An 18,912-nucleotide genomic window follows, 5' to 3' on the forward strand; every position below is an offset into this window, starting at 1 on the left:
TTCAATCACACTGAGTGATGAGGTTGAGGAAGAGAGGATGAAGTTCATTACTGCTCCCTGTGCTTGATGTGTTCATTACTCAGACAAAGTGTGATTTCCTTCCTCTTTACTTTTTCATTCTCTCTTTCCAATTTGCACCACTCTCCAGTCTTAGAAATGTATTCAGGCAAACATAGAATGTCAAAGACATGCCTGAAGGCCCATAAAATCTTAGCATAAGTGGCAAAATCTGTACCTAAGATTCTTTAAGATGGTAGAAACCAGCTAGAAACATAAAGGAAACTGGCTCTTCTTAGCACTATGGATCTTGCCAACTGGCGTTCCTTGCTGTGTGATGAAGGAGTTGTTGTCATGTGGGGTTTTTCTTTTACTCTTATGTTCCTCCTCTCACTCACTATTCATCGGACAAATGGAAGCCTCGTGGTTTTCTGAACCACACTCCTTTCTCTGTGCTGCTGTTAAGTCTGTTCGACTGCAATGTCATGTACAGTTTATTTAAAGACAGCTGCTTCACCGTAAATCCTGGTGCTTCCTCACTGCATGTCTTTCATGATATTTTAATAGTTTTCCTTCAGTATTTAGGTCTGTTTTCCTTCTGTGACGGATTGGTCATTTCGGTAATTTTAGCAAATTACTGTGATTGAGTAATGTTTAGATTTGGCTTCATCAAAATACAGGTGTAAATGCACTCAGTACACATTGAAGATAGTTGAAACATTTCACTAAAATGTAAGTGTGGTTGGATCTGGACTCCGTGTGGATGTATACGGATAGTGGAGACACCGGTCTAATTGGTATGGATTTGTTATGGATCTCTCTTCTGTACTCTTCTGTGGAGTTCTGTACTGGGAAGCTGATGAAAATATATTATTTATTTTGTGTAATAAAGGAGTACAACTGAAAGATGAAGTTTACAGAGTTCTGCCTTCTTTCAAAGAGTTAAAATTCTTAGGACCCACTCCTTTCTTTTAGTCATGCACCTTTTCATTTCATGAATAACCTGAGGCAATTGTGTTGCAATGTGGTACTGTAGGCAAACAGCTACAGAGTTTGTGGTGGGTGAAATGGGCTCTGGCCAGTGGGGACATACTCAGCCACACCATGATATGTAGATCACATAAAAGAGAATGATTGCTCAAGCACTTAGTTCCCTCAAGAATACAGCTGCATTCTGTGTGCGCTGGATGTTTATAGAGCTCAAGCATGTGTAACACTAAGCAGAACAACAAGCAACAAGAACCCTCATCTGTTAAAGTGCTCACCAATACTAATCACTTCTCTCTGTTGAGTTTTAACATCGCCAATCAGTTATCTTCGGTTTTGATTTCCAATCCACAGTCACATCCCCTGCATCCATTATCAAGCTGAAAGGGGCACCATATATTAACTTCTTTGCCCTGACAAACGGTACAGCACTGTAAGATATACAGAATGCTTTGCTTCTCGATAAGCAAACCAATTTACACACAAGGTCACCTGCTCTGCTAACAGATGTAGGCATAGCTATAACTGGTTCAGAGCCAGAGGTGAAGAGCTGCTTTTATGACAGTGCTTGAGACGCACCAGGCTTTGCATATGTTTAAAATGAGTGTATGGTTAAAGTGGTCCAAATCAGATTTTTCTTCTTGTATATTATGCATATTCCATTTGTGATGATTGTATAGAGAGAACATCATAATGAGTCTGACATTTTCAACCCTAATTTGGTCCCTTTTCACATGTGGTTCTAAGTCTGACACATGGGTAATCGGATATGACGTCTGAAAAGTCTTATTAGGATTCATACAACTTTTATGTTCCTCCAACATTTTGTTCAGTTTTGTTAAGTGAGGATGAAGGACATTGTTCAGTGGAGGGATAATGAGGTGTCGGACCTCCATAAGGATTTGTATATAATGCTTCAAGCGAAATTCAATGGGTCTATCATAACTCGGTCAGTGTTTGAAAGCGTATCAAAAGAAATGGTTGGATCACAGGTGAAAGTGACTGAAACGTCACTGCAAAATTAAGAGCCTTAAGGGTGGGTTCAAACATTCAAAGAATTCAACAAAAGAAGCATTTTTGGCTACTTTTGTGCACGCAAGTCAGTTCAGGATCATGTTAGCTATTGGCCACACTGAGTCCAGAATATGTTCACAAAAAAACAAACAAAAAAAACCCCCATTGGAACTGAGCAGTAAGCCTTCCAGTGTGAAAGTGTCTTTTGTCAGCAGGCATTAATAAAAGACCTAATGCCCCTTGAAAAAGAGCTGGAAGTCAATTTACCATTTCAGAGCCTGCGATTAAAATGTAAGCAGGGCGGGAAAAAAAACATTCATCTTTGAAGTGAAGCCAGGCCAAACTCATCCTGTTTGGAGCTTAGGTTTCTCAGAAAATACGAGTTTCCCATTTACAGGCCCCTTCTTAACTGTATGTGAATAGACATACAAAGCGAGTCACCCTTATCAGCATCTTGTAAGAGCCTTCATCTCCCCAAATAGCCTCGGCAGATAAAACATAACCTGTGCATTGGAGGCATAATGACAGAGATATACTCTGTAGTGCTGTGTTCTCACCAGGGGGGGAAAGTAAGATAGGGTTTCAGGTCTCACTATGCCGTTATAAGTATCACATCAGCAGATTTATAATGAAGGGGATTATATCAGTTTTCCGTAATGACCTTTTCAAAACAATCTCTGCCTAATTCTAAAGAGCGGTAATGAATGCCAATGAAGACTAACTGCACTGGGCATCCCGATAAGCCTTTAGACTGGGTCACTGCACAATTTTAAACCTGCCATATGTTCAGAATGACTATCCATCATTCTGTCGTAACACAAAAACTACACACTGTATCTGAGTGATCCGTAAAGTGCATACAAAGTAGGAAAATGGATTTTAATGTGAGGAGGCATCCCATATGCTTTTCAGCTGTGCCCTAAGGGAGTCGTTGTGCTAACATTAGTACACTGATGTCATAAGCAATTCATTGCTGTCTTCAGATATCGACCGGGCTCTTATCTGCAGTGACACCCTGCATTGTCACAGCTACCGTTAACCTTACGTTTCAAGAAAGGACTGAATTGCTTTAGTTGACTCAAAATGGTTCTTTGCAACAGCTTTTCCCTGAATGCAAGCTGCTGATCTCTGTTATCACCTTGTTTAGGATGTATCTCTTTGCGTTATCAGGGTTTCAAGGTTTTTTTTCCCATAAAAGGTGATGCGTGTGCAACTTCCAGTTTCACACATGCTTCATAAACTGCTCTGTACATTCACAAAGATGATATAGGCTTAGTAGTCTAGTATTGATTTCTGGTATTTTTAAGCAAATGAATAGAATGGCTTAAGTTTTATTTTTCTCTTCCAAGCACTTCAGCTCCATTAATGAATGATTTAAAAAGTAATGGTCCCTTCTGCCTTTTGAATGAACCATGTTTGCAACCACTCACTTAGCAACAATACACTTAAGACAACTACTTACTTTATATGCATCTTTGATTTAAATGCTTTTGACTAATGATTCTTAAGACCAAGTTCCAACAAATCTGATGATCATTTCAGTCATTTTTCAAGGACAAATGACAACCGTTCAGTGTACCATCGCTTCTCAAATTTGAGGATTTTGCAACTTTTCTTCATCATAAATGATACTAAACTGAAGTTTGTGGTATTAAATTTTGGTTTGGACCAAATATCCATTTGAAAACATCACCTTGGACTCTGAAATAGTTAGCTGCAGCCCTGATTTATTTATACTTAGGTTTATGAAGAAGATTAATAAAATGAAGAAGCATTAAAAATACATGAAGATGGTAATACCTCTCAGGTCAGAGGACAAGCCGTAGAGCTTTTGCTGAGTTAATATTGGTCAGCAAGGAAGAACGATTATCTATCACTGCATATTGATTGGTTGTTGGTACCAATATTGTTTTAAGACTGGGTAAGCTCAAACAAGATAATAGCCATACTTTGCTTTGTTCACCCTTCACGTTTATTCCCAGATCTGCTGAGGAAGATGCAGCAACAGCATTCATCTTGTGTTTCAGGGGACTGTTTTTCATCACTAGGGTCATGTGCTTGTTTTTTTTTTTTGTTCTTCCTCATATGCTCTTAACAAATTGGCTCACCTTTTTCCTAATGACAGCTTAACAAAATCGATCAACCTTTTTCCTAATGACAGCATCTGTGTGCTTTGTCTCTCCATAAAGGTTACTATAGCAGCCATTTGGCTTGATAGCTTTAGAGTGTCCTGCATCTCCTGAGGCAGGGCTTTTCTCTTTGTTCCCTTTTGGTTGAACAATCTAGACCTGCAGTTAAAAGCCATTTAGTTCAGAAATCATTCTTCTTTTTTCCACTGAATCTCTTTCATTGGGGCTACACTTGTGCTTTTTATTGAACTTGCTTGGACCACTAACATGAAAAAAAGTACTTTTTTGGATGGCCTGTGAGGTGTGACAAGCAGGAATTCAGTGTTTTGTTTTTTAGAGTTTGGCAGCCATCTAATGCCTTTGAGCAAAACAATAAACTTCATGTGGAGAAGAGAGAGCCGCACTGCACAGTGCCCTGAGTTTATTGGGTTCACACTGACAGAAAGTATGAGCCAGACATAAATGAGAAACCCCACAGCTCACTCATCTTCTGCTTTACCAGAGGATTTAAAAAAAACTGTACTTAATGTTGATTAAGTATTATGGTCATTTAAGGTTATGCACTGAAAAGTGTGTTAAATATCATCTTGCTGCATTTGGTTAAAGGTTTTACTGCCTCTGCTGAATTGAATATGGATTCAGAAACTGTTGCTAAAGCACATCCCCAATATTTTTATTTATTTATGTATAATTTTGTTCTATCACTCTCTGCCTCTCTGCTGTGAGAATGTCCCAATTTATTGTCATTGTGTGCATGTTTGGCAATGATGCATCATATTACCACCTTATTTTTGAGGCTCATGAAACTGTGTGTTCAGTAAGCAATCCTGGGCAGAGAGCCCAGACTTAACGGTTCTATTTCAAATTGAATGCATGCAGTATACAGTATATCTGCTGTTTCCAGTTACTTCTCCCCTTACTGTGGAAATCAACTGCAGTAGAAATGTTTAAACTGGCAGTCTCCTAGGATTTATTCCGAAATAAACCTGTAAATAGAATGGACATTGCAGTTATAGTCTCCTTTCGTCTTTCTGTAAACTCAGCAGAACACCCTGTGCTGTAGTGACTCATGTTGATGATCTTTTGTTTAATTGCATGTTCTCTCAGTAAAATGTGCTGCTTGGTCGCTGGACCAATGCTAATTCCCATATTTGCAAGCAAAACAGTTTTTCCTCTAGAGTTTGTCAGTGACTGTATGATACGCTTTTTCATATGTTTTTAAAAATTCAAATGAGCACTGAAACAAATCGTCAATTATTATTGATCGACAGAAGATTAATCAAGAGTTTGATGCAAAATTGCTCTCAGCAGTTTCTTCGTCAGTGTTTCAGCTATAACTTACATTTTTTACTCACAGCAGGTCACTGACTCCTTTGACTCATGTTACCTTACATTTAAATAATTCCAATGAGTTCCATGCAGTGAGTTATACACATTTTTTTTATTTGGGAAGAGAAGAGTGCTCGTATCGGATCAGGAGAGAAAAAACTAGACCGATGCATCCCTAGCAGAATATTAACATATTGAAACATTCTGCTTGTTAAAGGAGGAGAGTGCAAAAACACCTTATTTGTCAGTGCCTTTTTGTTCCCGTCATCCTATTGTCAAGCATCCCCGCAGTTCACACATCAGATTTACAGTAATAACTGTGTTGAATTTCATAGTCACTAGATGTCAACTAAGAGAAGAAACATGCTATACTTATTGAAGAAATTATACAGAATTTTTAATAAATAAAAACCCTAATAGTGGGTGACGTTCACTCTGTGCTGTGCATCCACATTCTGTGCTGATGGCATAATGGCACTTGCTTTGTTTACCAAAACTCAGCTAAGCTTGGCGCTGGTACTGAATGCTAGAATTATTGCTCATCTCAGTACATGCTGCTGTTCAGTGATATGTTCAGGTACTGGAAGACATTACACTCAGTGCTTGTGTAATGACGGCCTGCAGATGCTTCGTCCTCAGGGTTTGGCGAAGCAGACTTTTGTAGCTTTGCTGTTAATGAGGTTTCTTGTTCTGTGTGTTGGCGGATATAACGGTTTAATAGTCTCCATTCATTTTTCATATCCGCTACGCCCAAATAACATAGCCTAAGTGTGCTAATAGATATTAATTATAAAGTAGAATCAATCTCCTTCGAACAAAACATTCCATAATTCATGAGTCATCACTTCATATCCTAACTTAATTGTTGTGTTAAGCTAATGAAGGTTAGTTTATCCAACGAAAGACCCCCTAAAACCCCCAAAGTTTGAACTCTCTCCACCATAGTTTAGCACCAGAAATATGGTTCACATGTGAGATATGCTGTAGGAGGCTGGTTGACAACAGAGTCCCGCTCCACTACTACAACTTTCTGGCCCTTTTTCTGGATATTGTCAAACAAGCCAAGATGAGTGGGTGGTGCACTTATCCAGCACAGTGAAGCACACTCCACTGCAGACGGGTACTTTATAGATTGCGGCTCAGCTCTTGTCGTTCAATTTAGTGGCCACTTTCCTGAAAGCTCCCAGTTTCTGACCTTCCATGATGGAGATGTATCCTGGACGTTAAAAGATTCAAAGGAGGTTTTCCATTTGTCTCTCCAGGTGTGGTTTGTGTCACAGCAGAAGCTAGGGTCTGTAAATTTACGATTGCCGTCTTGCCATTTTGTGTGTTTAATGGGCAGCGTACATCTTGCAAAGAGGTATTTGGTAGTAAATTGTGCCCACTTGTTTGATGACAAGCTGCTCATGGTAGTTTTCCATCTGACCAAGCTGCTTCCACACAACGGAGGGGGGGGGTGAAAAGCTCTCGGTGGTAATGTCGGCTCTCGCCCCTGGGCACCCGCAGTCAGTGTTTTCTAGATGGATCAATATACTGTATCTGTCAACTTCTCTCTGAGTAGAGCCTGTTTCATGTTACTCCTGTCATTGTTGCGGGGTGCAATGTGGGAAAAGCTCATGTTCCATCAAAGTCTACAAAGAAAAAAAAAGATCCATCGGGACTTCTAGATGATGGTTTACATTAAATGCTGAAGGGAAAGTTTATGGACACAGCTTGGACTTCTCATCTAATTCAAGGATGTGAAGTCAAATCCTCCAATGTTAATATTATATGGTGTACAACTTACAGAGGTGCAATCAGTCCACACTTCATCAAGTAAACTCTTCTGGTGGGCTCAAGGGTACTTAAGAATAGGATGCCTAGCCGAATCATTCTGTGTCAAGGCCACTAGTACTTAAAGTGCACAATACTTTGATGCTCTGTAGCTATATCTGTCTGTGCTGTTTGAATAAACATGTTTATTTTCAGTTGAAGAAGTTTGCACTCGAATATGACATTGAAGGCTGCAGATACAATAAGTATAATTTAAGATTAGGCTACTATAATTTTAGACTTTAAAGACATTTAGATTGGTCTGTTTTGTTCAAATGTTGTGAAGCTCTGGATGACAAAGTTCAAAGACAATGTTCAGAAAACCAATGGTCAAATAGAACAATTCAGGGACAGACTAGACGAAATTCTACTTGAAGATTTATGTTGGCATAAAAGCTTTTTAAAAATAGGAATCCTCACTGTTCTCCAGATGTCACCTCTACATGTTTTTTGTCCTGAAACCCACGCACACTTCCCCTGACATGTGTGTTAGTATTGACCTCAGCTCCCATATCACTTTTTGCCTTGACCATACTCATTAAGGTAAACATGAGTCATGTTGAGTTTTTCCTGACTGTATATGGACTTGGAATGTAGTGATTTGTTCCACACATCACACTTCAGACTCAACAAGGGGGATGGGGGGGGGGGGGGGGAGCCTTGAGAGAGATCTTTGAATTCAGATACTTGTGGGCTCTATCACAGAGGAGACAAATGGGGAGTTTGAATTCAAATGCCTCGCTTGCTGGTGACAGTGTACATGAATGATGTTGTTTTGTGTCATTGTTCGTTTGCCAATCACTCATGTGAACAGCGACCCATCTGTTCACCTCAGAAATAGTGAGGTGACAAACCTCATTGAACTCATTTTGTCACGGACGCTCAGATGAGTGTGCACCGTGTGACCTGAAAATACTCAAGCGTAGCTGCTCCCAGTCACCTATATGGAAATTAGAGACTTGAGGGGCGTGTTTGTTTATCGGAAACACGGATAGAAATGGAAACCACGGGCTAGGTGAGAGGTGATGGAGTTGCACACATGTTGAAATTAAGTGTTCTCAGGGGGAGAAATGGGTGGGCGGGGCTTGCAAAATATGGACCGAATGCAAGTCTGTAAGTGTGTATGCAGAGAAATAGACACAAACACACACTGCATGTATTCTAATTGCTGGTCTGTAGAGCTGTCTATAGCTCCAAGTATAGCAGCCATATCCTTAGTTAAGTCTAAGATGGGATTATGGTTTAAAAATATTCACAAAAATGGCAGGTCTTTCAAGCTTTGGATTTCTCCACATACTGAAGCAGTGTACATGGGGCTCTAGTTAGAGTTTGTATTTAGATTTTGGAGGATGATATTTTTTTTTTTTTTCCTTCTCCAAACCAAATAAGCAAGAAAAAGAGTGTAAGGAATGGATTATATTTGTCTGTTCTAATGTAAACTGCAATCATTAGTATGTTCAGCTAACTTGCTACCAACAGTAGTAAGGCTAATGTGGCGTTACTTCCAAAGCCAAAAGCATATCAAGAACTTTGAGTGGTTAATCTGCCACAGTTATTATTACAAACTGCATATATACCATGTGAGAACGCAACACTTGACAGGCATAGCAGCAGTAACTAAGAGCAGCAGGTCTCAGCAAGCGGTCAGTTAACAAGCAACTCGTGTTCATCGAACGACGACTGCAAAACAGTTTTGAAAGCAATTGTCCATTTTAAATTCGTCTGTCATGTCCCCTGCCAAATCCTATGAAAGCAACTAAATCATGTCACAAAGGGCCTGCTACGCCCCACAGGTACCTTGTAAATTATTCACCTAATTGAGACACTGCGCTAGTTCTCTGTGCTGCTCTGACCCAGTAAGAAGTTTCACAATATATTTTCAAATCCTTGAAATCTTTGTTTTTCCTCAGGCACTTATTTTTATTCCTGCCTGCGGAACAGTCCCCTCGCTGCTCATTCCTGTCCAGAACATGTATGTGCTCGCATAACAACTCCGACAAGAACTCCAAGGTCAGAGTCTGCTGAGACTCTACACCGAGCTGGATTCACCAAAATAGACCTGCCTCGCTGTCAAGTGACCTGTGGAGTCTCAACCTTGTTTCAGAGCAGATTTAAGCCCAGTCTTGTTTTATATTTGAGCCTGCCAGCCTGATGGACGTGTAATAATGAGAAAATATGCCTCTTAGTGTTTCCTTAAGCAAATGCGCTGCAGTAATACGTTGGGAAACAGTTTGAGTTAATGACAGGCTTTTCAAGAGGGAGAGCTTGGCATTGATAGATGAGTGCAATTGAGGTACAGTGTGGTCTAATTAGTGGAGAAGATGATGCACTTGGCTGGTACTAATGTCATCACAGACGGCGGGCGTAGCCTGTCAGTCTTTATTAATACTGACCTTGACGTTTTGTTGGAGGAAATCTCACCAACTTGGGGTCCACAGCTCTTCTCTCTGCCCTCCCTCTGTGTCTGGACTTTTTAAAATTTTTATAGTGTATTTGTCACTCCTTTAACCACATCCCTTATCTGTGTCTCAAGAGCCTGTGGTGTACCATTAACACTGTCCATTACTGTCACTCATTGTTTTAATGTTCAATTACACATCATGCGGCAGGCTCATAATGTACTGTCATTGCTGATTCACCGAGGTGGACACTTTCCCCTTAATTTTCCTTTTTTTCTCTCCTCCTCTTCGTGTGCTTCCTATCTCTCCTCTTCTTCTCCTCCTCCTCCTTCTCCTCCTTCTTCTTCTCTCGGGCCAATCAGGCCACACCTCCATGGCAACCGTCAGTGAGGGTAAAACATCCACAGATGGTGCTGAGTAGAGCGAGCAGCAGGCGCACTACGAGATCAAGTGTGGGAGTGTGTGTTTGTTTGTGTGTCAGAGATAGACGGAGAGAGAGAGAGACTAATTGGATAACCACTGTATAGTGAAGCCAACAGAGTAGTCTCTAGTAACTCAGAAGAGGAGTAAAGGAGTGTTTTTGCTCAGAGGAAGTTGTGGAGGAAGAAAATAGAGGGGAGTGAGAGAAGCACCCCCTTCCTCATCTCCCCCAGAGCAGAAGATAAACCGCCGGTAAGCAAATATTAATGACCTGACAAAAGAGCACACAACATCCCCGTGTTGATCAAGACAGCCTTAACCTGGAGCTGCGTAACAGAGGAGCCGGGATACATATACACACACACACACACACACAGAGCCACACACGCAAGACGAACCCCCTTCGCTGCTCTCCACTCACTCATGATCATCACTCCCGCCACACACAGACACAAGGGCCACGCTGACACAGCCAGAGGAGAGGAGGAGAGAAGAAAACTGTCACCCTGCTGTGGGACTTTGTCAAAGTAAGAGTCTTCCCTGGATTTAAAAAACAAAAAACAAAAAACAAACTCTAAAGCCAGAGTCTGCTTTTTGTGCTGACCTTTCCAAGCCCCCCTCCCTCCCCGACAAGGAGCAAAGATGAGCTGCAGGAAAAGGTGCAAGCGGGAGATTTTCAAGTTCGCACAGTACCTGTTCAGGCTCATCACAGGAACACTCAACACCGGTAAGGCTCCTGGTGGACTTTGAGAGGTGGATTTCTCCTTCCTCTGTTTCCATTTGCTGAGATTCTCTTACAACTGCAGAGACGTTGTTGGTCTTTTTGCACAGTCTTCCTGGCAGTTTGGTCTAACTTCTCCAGTTGATTAACAGTTCCATAAAATTAGCTCATGTTAACATAAAGTTATCATTTAACACACTTACTTTAGCAGTGATGCCTCGCACTATTTAGGTTGTGTATACATTTGTGCCTGCAACCTGGCTAGAGCACTGTGAGGATTTCCAGTGTGAGCTTGAATGCATTACCTGCTGAGCATCATAGTTTTTTGTACGTGTATGTGGAAATGTGAGAGGAAGATACAAGGAATTTCTATCAAAGCCAGTTTTTGAGTATGGCTATCAAAAGCAACTTTTGATGTACCCTGAGGATTTGGCAAACTCATTGGTTATGTCAGCTCAGTCTTTCAGTCACCATGCTTTTAGCACATTAATGTTGTCAACCAGCATACGATGCAGATTCTGTTTATAGTATATAGTCTCATTTTCTTTGTTATATCAGTTGCTTTGGGTTTCATCAGCTCTCAAGTTGAACTTGTGTTAATTTAGTAAGAGACAGTCAAAAGCAGAAAAGCTAAAACTTATAGAATAACCAGGTGCTGCTTCTGAAATCATCGCCAGAAGCAGGTTTTGCGTATTGTATTACACGCATCATTATTCATCACTATTTCTGTACCTGTATCATACCGCAAACCGTAATAGATTTTGGGTTTCTCTTTAAGTCTGTGTACACATACCAAGAGCTTTTCTAATAAGACAGTGAGTCAATGGTTTTAATGAGATGAAATCTTAGATTATTGTGGATTACAAGCGGATTACTTCATGAAGAGTTCAATACAGGATAAAGGTTACCAAGTAGTAGCATGCACTGAGTGGTATGCATCAAAGTGTTGCTATAGAATATTTATATATGTGATACAGCCTGTTGTGGTTGCTTATTATTGGATTTTACAGTGTATTGTGTACCTTTTTTTTATACTGTACAGATAATGTGACTACACTGGTATCACGCCCCTTGGTTCTGTCTCGTTTTTGCATTAACTGAGCTTCACTGTCGAGTAAGTTGTTGATTATCACGCTGCATGAGTGAGAAGGTGCTAGTCCCCAGAGAGGTGCCACATGAACATGCTAATGAATTTCAACATGCTTCTGAACATGTGAGATATTTTTACGAGCAGTGGCTCCTTCCAAGCTGTTTTACATATTGCAAGAACACACATCAATAAGAAAAAAGGGATTTTAAAATGAAGCAGTTCACATTTAGAATATTGCCATACAGCCATGGCCTACTTTCTACAGTCTCCTTGACCTTCGAGACAGAGAGAACCAGTGGGGATGATGGGAGGCAGCTATAGAAGAATCGGTCCATCAGTGGGCTGCTCTATAAAATGTGTAGATGGTTTCAGCTTTCAATTCAAACTGATAAATATAGGCTCGTGGGAGATACCCAGCTTGGAGAAATCCATCTATCTACCCAAAGGAGTTCACTGTTGGTTTCCATAGCTGCTAATGGGTCATTTAGGTCACATTGCAATTCACATTTGGTGACAACATGATTATTGGGGAGTAATTTCCTATATTGTCCTCAAAGCTTTGGTTGAAAATGCGGCATTGCTGCTCTCAGGCTACAGTGTTTGTTATTGGTGCAGAATTGCGGTCTTTAATGTCAGTGCCTATTAATTATTGATCATGTTAAGTACAAGGCTGGACATATTTCCCTTTGGACTAAGTCCAATTACTGTAGGTGTGCTGAGTTAGAGAAACATGTTCTTTATCATTGACCTCAAGAATATTAGTTTGGCTGCTATTTTCTGAACCTCCACACGAAACCTTGAAACTCTTTTATCATGAAATATGGACACAAACATAGCCTCTAAACCAGTATATTGGATATATGCAGTACATACAGTTAGTCCAGTAAAGACATCAGTTAGTGGAGCATAAGTACCATCAGTAGTGTAGCCTGTTGTCCATTATTGGATACAAGAAGATGCTCTCAAAATCCACAATGTTTAGCTACTCTGACCCATATCGACCATGTAGGCATATTAACCAAAGTATAATGTTGGGGTATAAAAGCCATCTTTAGCTCATACGTTTCAACTGCTACTTTGTGACCAAATTATAGAAAAAGAAATTACACATATAAAATTACGAAACCCATTATCAGCCCATTATTGGACAATTTCCACTTGAGTGGATCCATTTCTCTATAAACACAGCATATTAACTTATCTTACACAGCCTGCACTACAGATTAATATAAATGGAGTTTGACCAGAGCAAAGCTGGCTCGGCCATCTTTGGCTGACCGGGGAAAGAGAATGATAGATGGAGTCAGTTAGCAGACCATGGGATTTTAATTGAGATGTTCATTGTCCTAGAACAGCGCCACAGTCATTGCTTCATTGATCACTTAGTTGCTAAGGCCAGCACAAACACATAGTGCAGGTCGAGGGTGATGTGCATGATGTAACTGAATGGTCCTTGGCATATTTTGCTGTATATTACATGATGTAATGTCATGAATGAATCTCTGTCCACACAAGCTTTTTCGTAATATATGCCTTCAAACGAGATGTATGTTAAAGGTCTACATTTGACAGCATTATCCTTAAATGCAGTAATAGAGATATAAACCAGGCCACCATTGGTATTCATGCCACCACTTCTGCCCAGTAGGCCATGAGTTTTTAAGCTGAAGGGGAAAAAAGAGAGGAAACAAATCACAGATGCGCAGAATTTCAGGTTATAAATCCAAACAGCAGCAGTCAGCACATATTCAATATACTGAAGAGCAGAAACTGATTTGCTGCTCACACCAGAGGAAATCTGTATCTCCTCCTACATTTCCAACACTGCCTTTGCTACAGACGAGTCGGGTGGGCTACTAGTCCACCAGAGTATCCATCAGAATCATTTGGACGTGCTAAAGCTGGGTGATTTATGCTACTTACTTTTAAGTGACACATTTTCAATCCCTATTGGTTATGTAGTCAATACCCTTGATTGTGCAGCGGGACAGCATTAAAGATGTCTTTTCCAACTCTATTCAGCTGCATTGCTTTCAAACACACATTAAATCTGCCATTTGCACCGGATCAGAGCGATAGTTTTTGGAATCTCTCTCCACATCTTCACAGTTCGCTTGTCCCCAAGCGTTTGGCTGTCAGGCGTCTCAGCTTCTGCGATGCATCATCCTTTTTTTCTCATCAGGACAGGCTCACATGCTCGTAACTGATTCCAGCGTATCATTTGACATCACAGCACATGTGTCCTCAAACCCCTGCACACACTTTTTATAATAAGACAGATAAAAGTTAATTTGACTTTCCTGTATGAGAGCTTTGATGAGCCACTGAGCATTTTAACCCTGTTGTATTGATTTCAAATAATTTAATTTAGCTTGTCAATGCAGTTGTTTTGAGTTCAGTGAAGATACATATTTCCTTGGCGGAACAATGGTGAACGATTGCAGTGTCTCTGAGCTTTCAAATAATTACATATTGGATGCACAGGGCTGCAGTAAATGCAGAATAAGCAATTATTTCTCCCCTCTTGAGATTTTTAATTTTTATTGCTAAATCAGCTAAATTGGATTTTTTGAGGTTGTTTCTCAAATATGCAAATGGTGCCGGTTTACCAGTGCTATTTGTTTCTAGGATTTTGTACATTCAAGTTCAGCAACGTTATCTGAAAGCCGATCCTTTGGTTAGACGGACAGCTTATTTAGACAGCTTGTCTGGGTCAGGACTGCAGTGGCAGTAGGACAAGCAAAGCCCACTTCCTTTTCCCCAGCGACTTTGCCAGCTCTTCGTTGGCAATGAAAGGTCAGTTTGGAGATGCTGTTGTCCCAGCTTGTCTAGGGTCAGTCTGAGGTCTCCTCCCAAAGGTGTCATGCGTGGTAAACCCCCCAAAGTGAGGGTCTTTACCACGTGCGTCCAATGGTTGTTTTCATGTGGAGGAGCTGCAACAGCTTCAGTTCAAGGTCCTCCAAGGTCATCTGAGAAAATGCACGGTGGTCTAAAAACTAGGAATATCTGTCTGAGTAATAACTTAAGGAATAAAAATAACCTTTTGAACTACTCTTCAAATAATTGGTGAATTATTCTTGTAGAATCATTAAAATGTTTTTAGTCTTTATTATTGGTTGAAAGTGGGTCTTATCTGGCACCAAAGAAACCAAACTCAAAGTTATAAAATTGCTTTCCTGCAAGTAAAAAGTCTATTCTGCTTTGATCATTATGAGGAAGTGGAACTACTCATCCAATACTACTGCCATAAAACAACGCTGTGAAAAATGCACTCTTCAGCATGTACATGTGTGGGGGCCTGGCCAATGACGCGAGGGCCCGTCTTTGTTTCGCTCTCTTTGGTGTCCTGATGGCTATTAGCAGGTCATGTTCCACCTGTCCCATGAGGACAGCAAGCTGAAAGCCCATAATCCCTGACCAAACACTGAATATTTGATACCCATAGGCAGGTTAGGTTGGCATCATGTCTGTGCAACCCTGTCCCCATTCTGAATGGCAAGAGAAGACTCGTGGCTTGTTTTTATCTAATGTGGTTTAGAATCCACAGAGCAGTCATAATGTATAGTGAGTCCCTGCAGTGCTGCCAAGTGTACACGGCTTTTATATAGGCAGTGATAAAACATTGCACATGTAGACATTTATTATAAGCTAGTGTTTGAAGTCCATTGCTGCTTTGCTAATAGATAAACCCAATAAATTTAGTTTGTGGATTAACTATCAACCTTTGTGCCACTTCTGTAATAATTTCTGCTGATTTTATAGACCTTTGCAACCTCTGCAGAGCTCATAGAAATATTAAAGCAGAACAAAAATTACCAAGGGAGCTTCCAATATTTCATTTTTAAAGGTTTCTCCTTAAATTCACAAAGAGGTTAGAAAGCACTTATTTTTTTTATCTTTTGTAATAAAGCAGTGTATCTGTCTGTAGAAGCTGAACATTTCTTCCGTGATGTTTGGGCTGGCGCATCAATACCAGATGGCTAACCATGTTGCATAATGTTTCCTTTCACACCCAGTGAACTAACATGGCATCTGCTTGATTCACCTGACAAACATCAGAATCAGCCTGAAGTTTGATGTTTGTATTCACGCTATGCAAGACGTGACCACTTGATTAGTTTGCTGAATTTCCTGTGGTGTGTTTAACTCCTTCTAAAGGAAGTAATATACCAAAATCACCCATAGTGAAAGTTTGTTCCTTCACTTCCTTGTAGATAGAAAAAGACTGCAATTAAAAGAAGGAATTAGATGACAGTAGATATCAAATATGAGAGAGAAAACAAATTGGATTCCACATTGGGTTGTTTGATGTCGCTACAGAGTAAGAATATACAGTAAAATAGCTAAACAAGATGTCTAACACAACCTGGATTGTAACAACAGATTAGGATGCTGTAGTGATCCAGAACATCAAAGCATCTGTGCCAAGCTTCTTACATAATGGAAAAAGGGAGAGCAAGTATCAGTGTCTTCTGGTAAAGGCTTTCTTTAACCTTGCTCTGTGACCTTTCACCATGACCCCTTTCACAAGGGTCACCGTTTTTGGCAAAGGCAGAGAGAAGACGTTGACCGTGATATCTGTATCCATATCAGCTTCCTGGCAGGCCCAGTCCACCGTGTCTTTGTTTGCCTGCCTTCTTCTGGTTTCGGGTTTCTGCTGTTGTGTTGCCGTCCAACACCAGAGCGGCACAGATTCTTTGGCTTGTTTGGGCGGTACAGTGCTTGGCCAAGCTGCAGGCTTTATCGGAACTTACTGTCCTAATGTAATATTCTACAAGCTGGCCCGCTCAGATACTCCTTTGCCTGACTGGGAATGAGTGGTGGGTTGTTGAGGCCTGTTCAAGTACTACAAAGACAATCTGACCGAGTGTTATGTAAAAGAGGACAGCGAGAGCGTGCTCACTGTAGTGGAAAATGAACAGCACCATCATGTTCAGTCTACAACTCAATATGGAACCAGAGTTAAAAAATCTTTTTATTGTTTAGGTCAATAGAAAGTTGAACATGAACTAATACAAGTTTAAATCATCCCTTTATCCATCCACCATTACTTCTGCTCCAAGTCCCTAAAAACAGCAACATTTTGATGCAGATGCAGTCATTCAAACGCTTGCTGTGGGTTCAGAGAAATCTCTCTGTCCCACACCACCCCCACAACTGTGCACTTTGTTAATAATTACTAGATGTAAAATGAATAATTAGGTAATGATGAGCTTGTCATAAAAATTTCACCCTCTTGGTTGAAATGTGATTAAAGATCTGTGTGTATGGGGACTCTAGTCAGAATTTTTGTATACCATACGCCCACAAATCCTCACTCTGAAAGACCCTGTTATTGAGATGAATGTGTTGAATGCTTTTTTTTGCATGCCATCCAATGAATATGGAGTCAAGAAACAATGAAGTAATTCTGTTTATAAATTTAAAGGGACACACCATTGATTTAGTATTGTACTTAAAGTTGGGAGATTAAAAAAAAGAAAAAATGCTCAAAAAATTATAAAAGCTAAAAAAAAAAATTCTCAATATAGCCCTGAACAATTAATTGTTTTTATACCGATAATGTGATTTTCAAATCACAAGAGCCACGATGTTATTTACTTAATTAAGAATATTTTAAGTTGTAGCAAGTAAAAGTTTAATCTGGCGACTGTTTACTTTAATGTCTAAAAGGACAACTTTCATTAATACATGTACTTAACTGCAGTCTATTAAAGTCTATTAAAGTTAATGAGTTGGCCAAATTACAAACAAGAAATATTGGCTGTTGCCTTGCTTCTATACTCACTCTATCTGTACATTTATGTTTGGCCAAAGATGGATTTGTGGAGGAAGAAGCACCACTCTGTATCATTTGAACAGCCTTGATCAATTTCATAACGGTAGCTGATCAGTTGTCAAGTCACTGAGTGATGTGAAAGAAACCACTGATGTACTATGTTTGTAAGATAAGGGGGTGATTATGCTTTATACAACCATATCTTGTGTAATTGACCAAAATACAAGCATATAGTTTAATTTATAGAAAATAATAGCAGTTGCTATATTGGTCAGAAAAATTAGATATTTCCTCAAATTGTTCAGCCCTAACTGGATCCTACTGGATCCCATGATGAAACTTGATAACATCTTTTCATTACAGCCTTCAGTTTGTAACGTAGGCATTCTGTTAAAAATATATAGTCACCAAGCCCTGTTCTTAGACTTAAGAAAGCTCAGTTCAGAGCCACAGAAGACATTATACTGGAACTGTTTCTGCAGGCTGGGTAGTACTCCTCATGATGATTAAACTGACCTTCATTTGTAGAAATGGTGGCATTCCCCTTTAATCAAATCAAGAAGTAAAATGGAATTAAAATGAGTTACTAGCAAACCACAGTAATTCTGTTACTGGAATCTTCAACAGGTAGACTCTCACATTACCAAAAGTTGTGTTTCTTATGCTTGTATTGATTGGCTCTTTGTCACCACTACAACATCCTCTAATCCCTGCAGGTTGACCGGATTGCATAGTCCCTCATTTTTCATATATTTGCATTTTACATTGGCCTATGGTTATCCCACGACACTATCTATTTAAATTCACCCTTGCTAGCCTGTGTAATCAGTTTTCCCATTTGCCCTAATGTTTGTAAACGAGATTCCTAAGTGGAAAGAATGGAAGGGTTATTTTTAGTCGGATGGGCACGGCTGAGTTACAGGCTGCTGTGTAAAAGGTATCGCTGCTTGCTGAATGCACTGTGGGTTCGGTTTCGGAGATGAAAGAAAAGCAAAATAACAACAAAATCATTGGTACATTGTTTTCATGATTAAGTTAGATATTAATATGAGGAGAGAGGCGACCTCGGTGGACCGAATCGAAACAGAGCTGAAGAATGGCCAAAACAAGACTGTGTCCTTTTAAAATACCAGACTATTAGGAGAAGTCTTCATTTGTTTGCTGTGGATTTGTTTTCTTTGCTCTCTGTTATCACCTCGTTACCCCGTAGCTTCTCCTATCTGCTCCGACTCGGC

General features: G+C 40.1%; 1 protein-coding gene across 10 annotated transcripts in view; it reads left to right on the forward strand.

The window, feature by feature from the left end:
- kcnip4a (potassium voltage-gated channel interacting protein 4a) overlaps positions 1-18,912 on the forward strand; it is a 141,705-nt gene that overhangs the window by 35,863 nt on the left and 86,930 nt on the right. Inside the window, exon 1 of one of the 10 annotated variants that reach the window (XM_067580783.1) lies at positions 10,104-10,814. The exons of the other annotated variants lie outside the window; for them this stretch is intronic. Coding sequence (XP_067436884.1) covers positions 10,730-10,814 — 85 coding nt within the window. The 5' untranslated portion in view covers positions 10,104-10,729. Of the gene's footprint in view, positions 1-10,103; positions 10,815-18,912 lie in introns of those variants that run through there. 10 annotated transcript variants of the gene reach the window in all.

Source organism: Thunnus thynnus, chromosome 22, assembly GCF_963924715.1.
Source record: "Thunnus thynnus chromosome 22, fThuThy2.1, whole genome shotgun sequence".
NCBI lineage: Eukaryota > Metazoa > Chordata > Actinopteri > Scombriformes > Scombridae > Thunnus > Thunnus thynnus.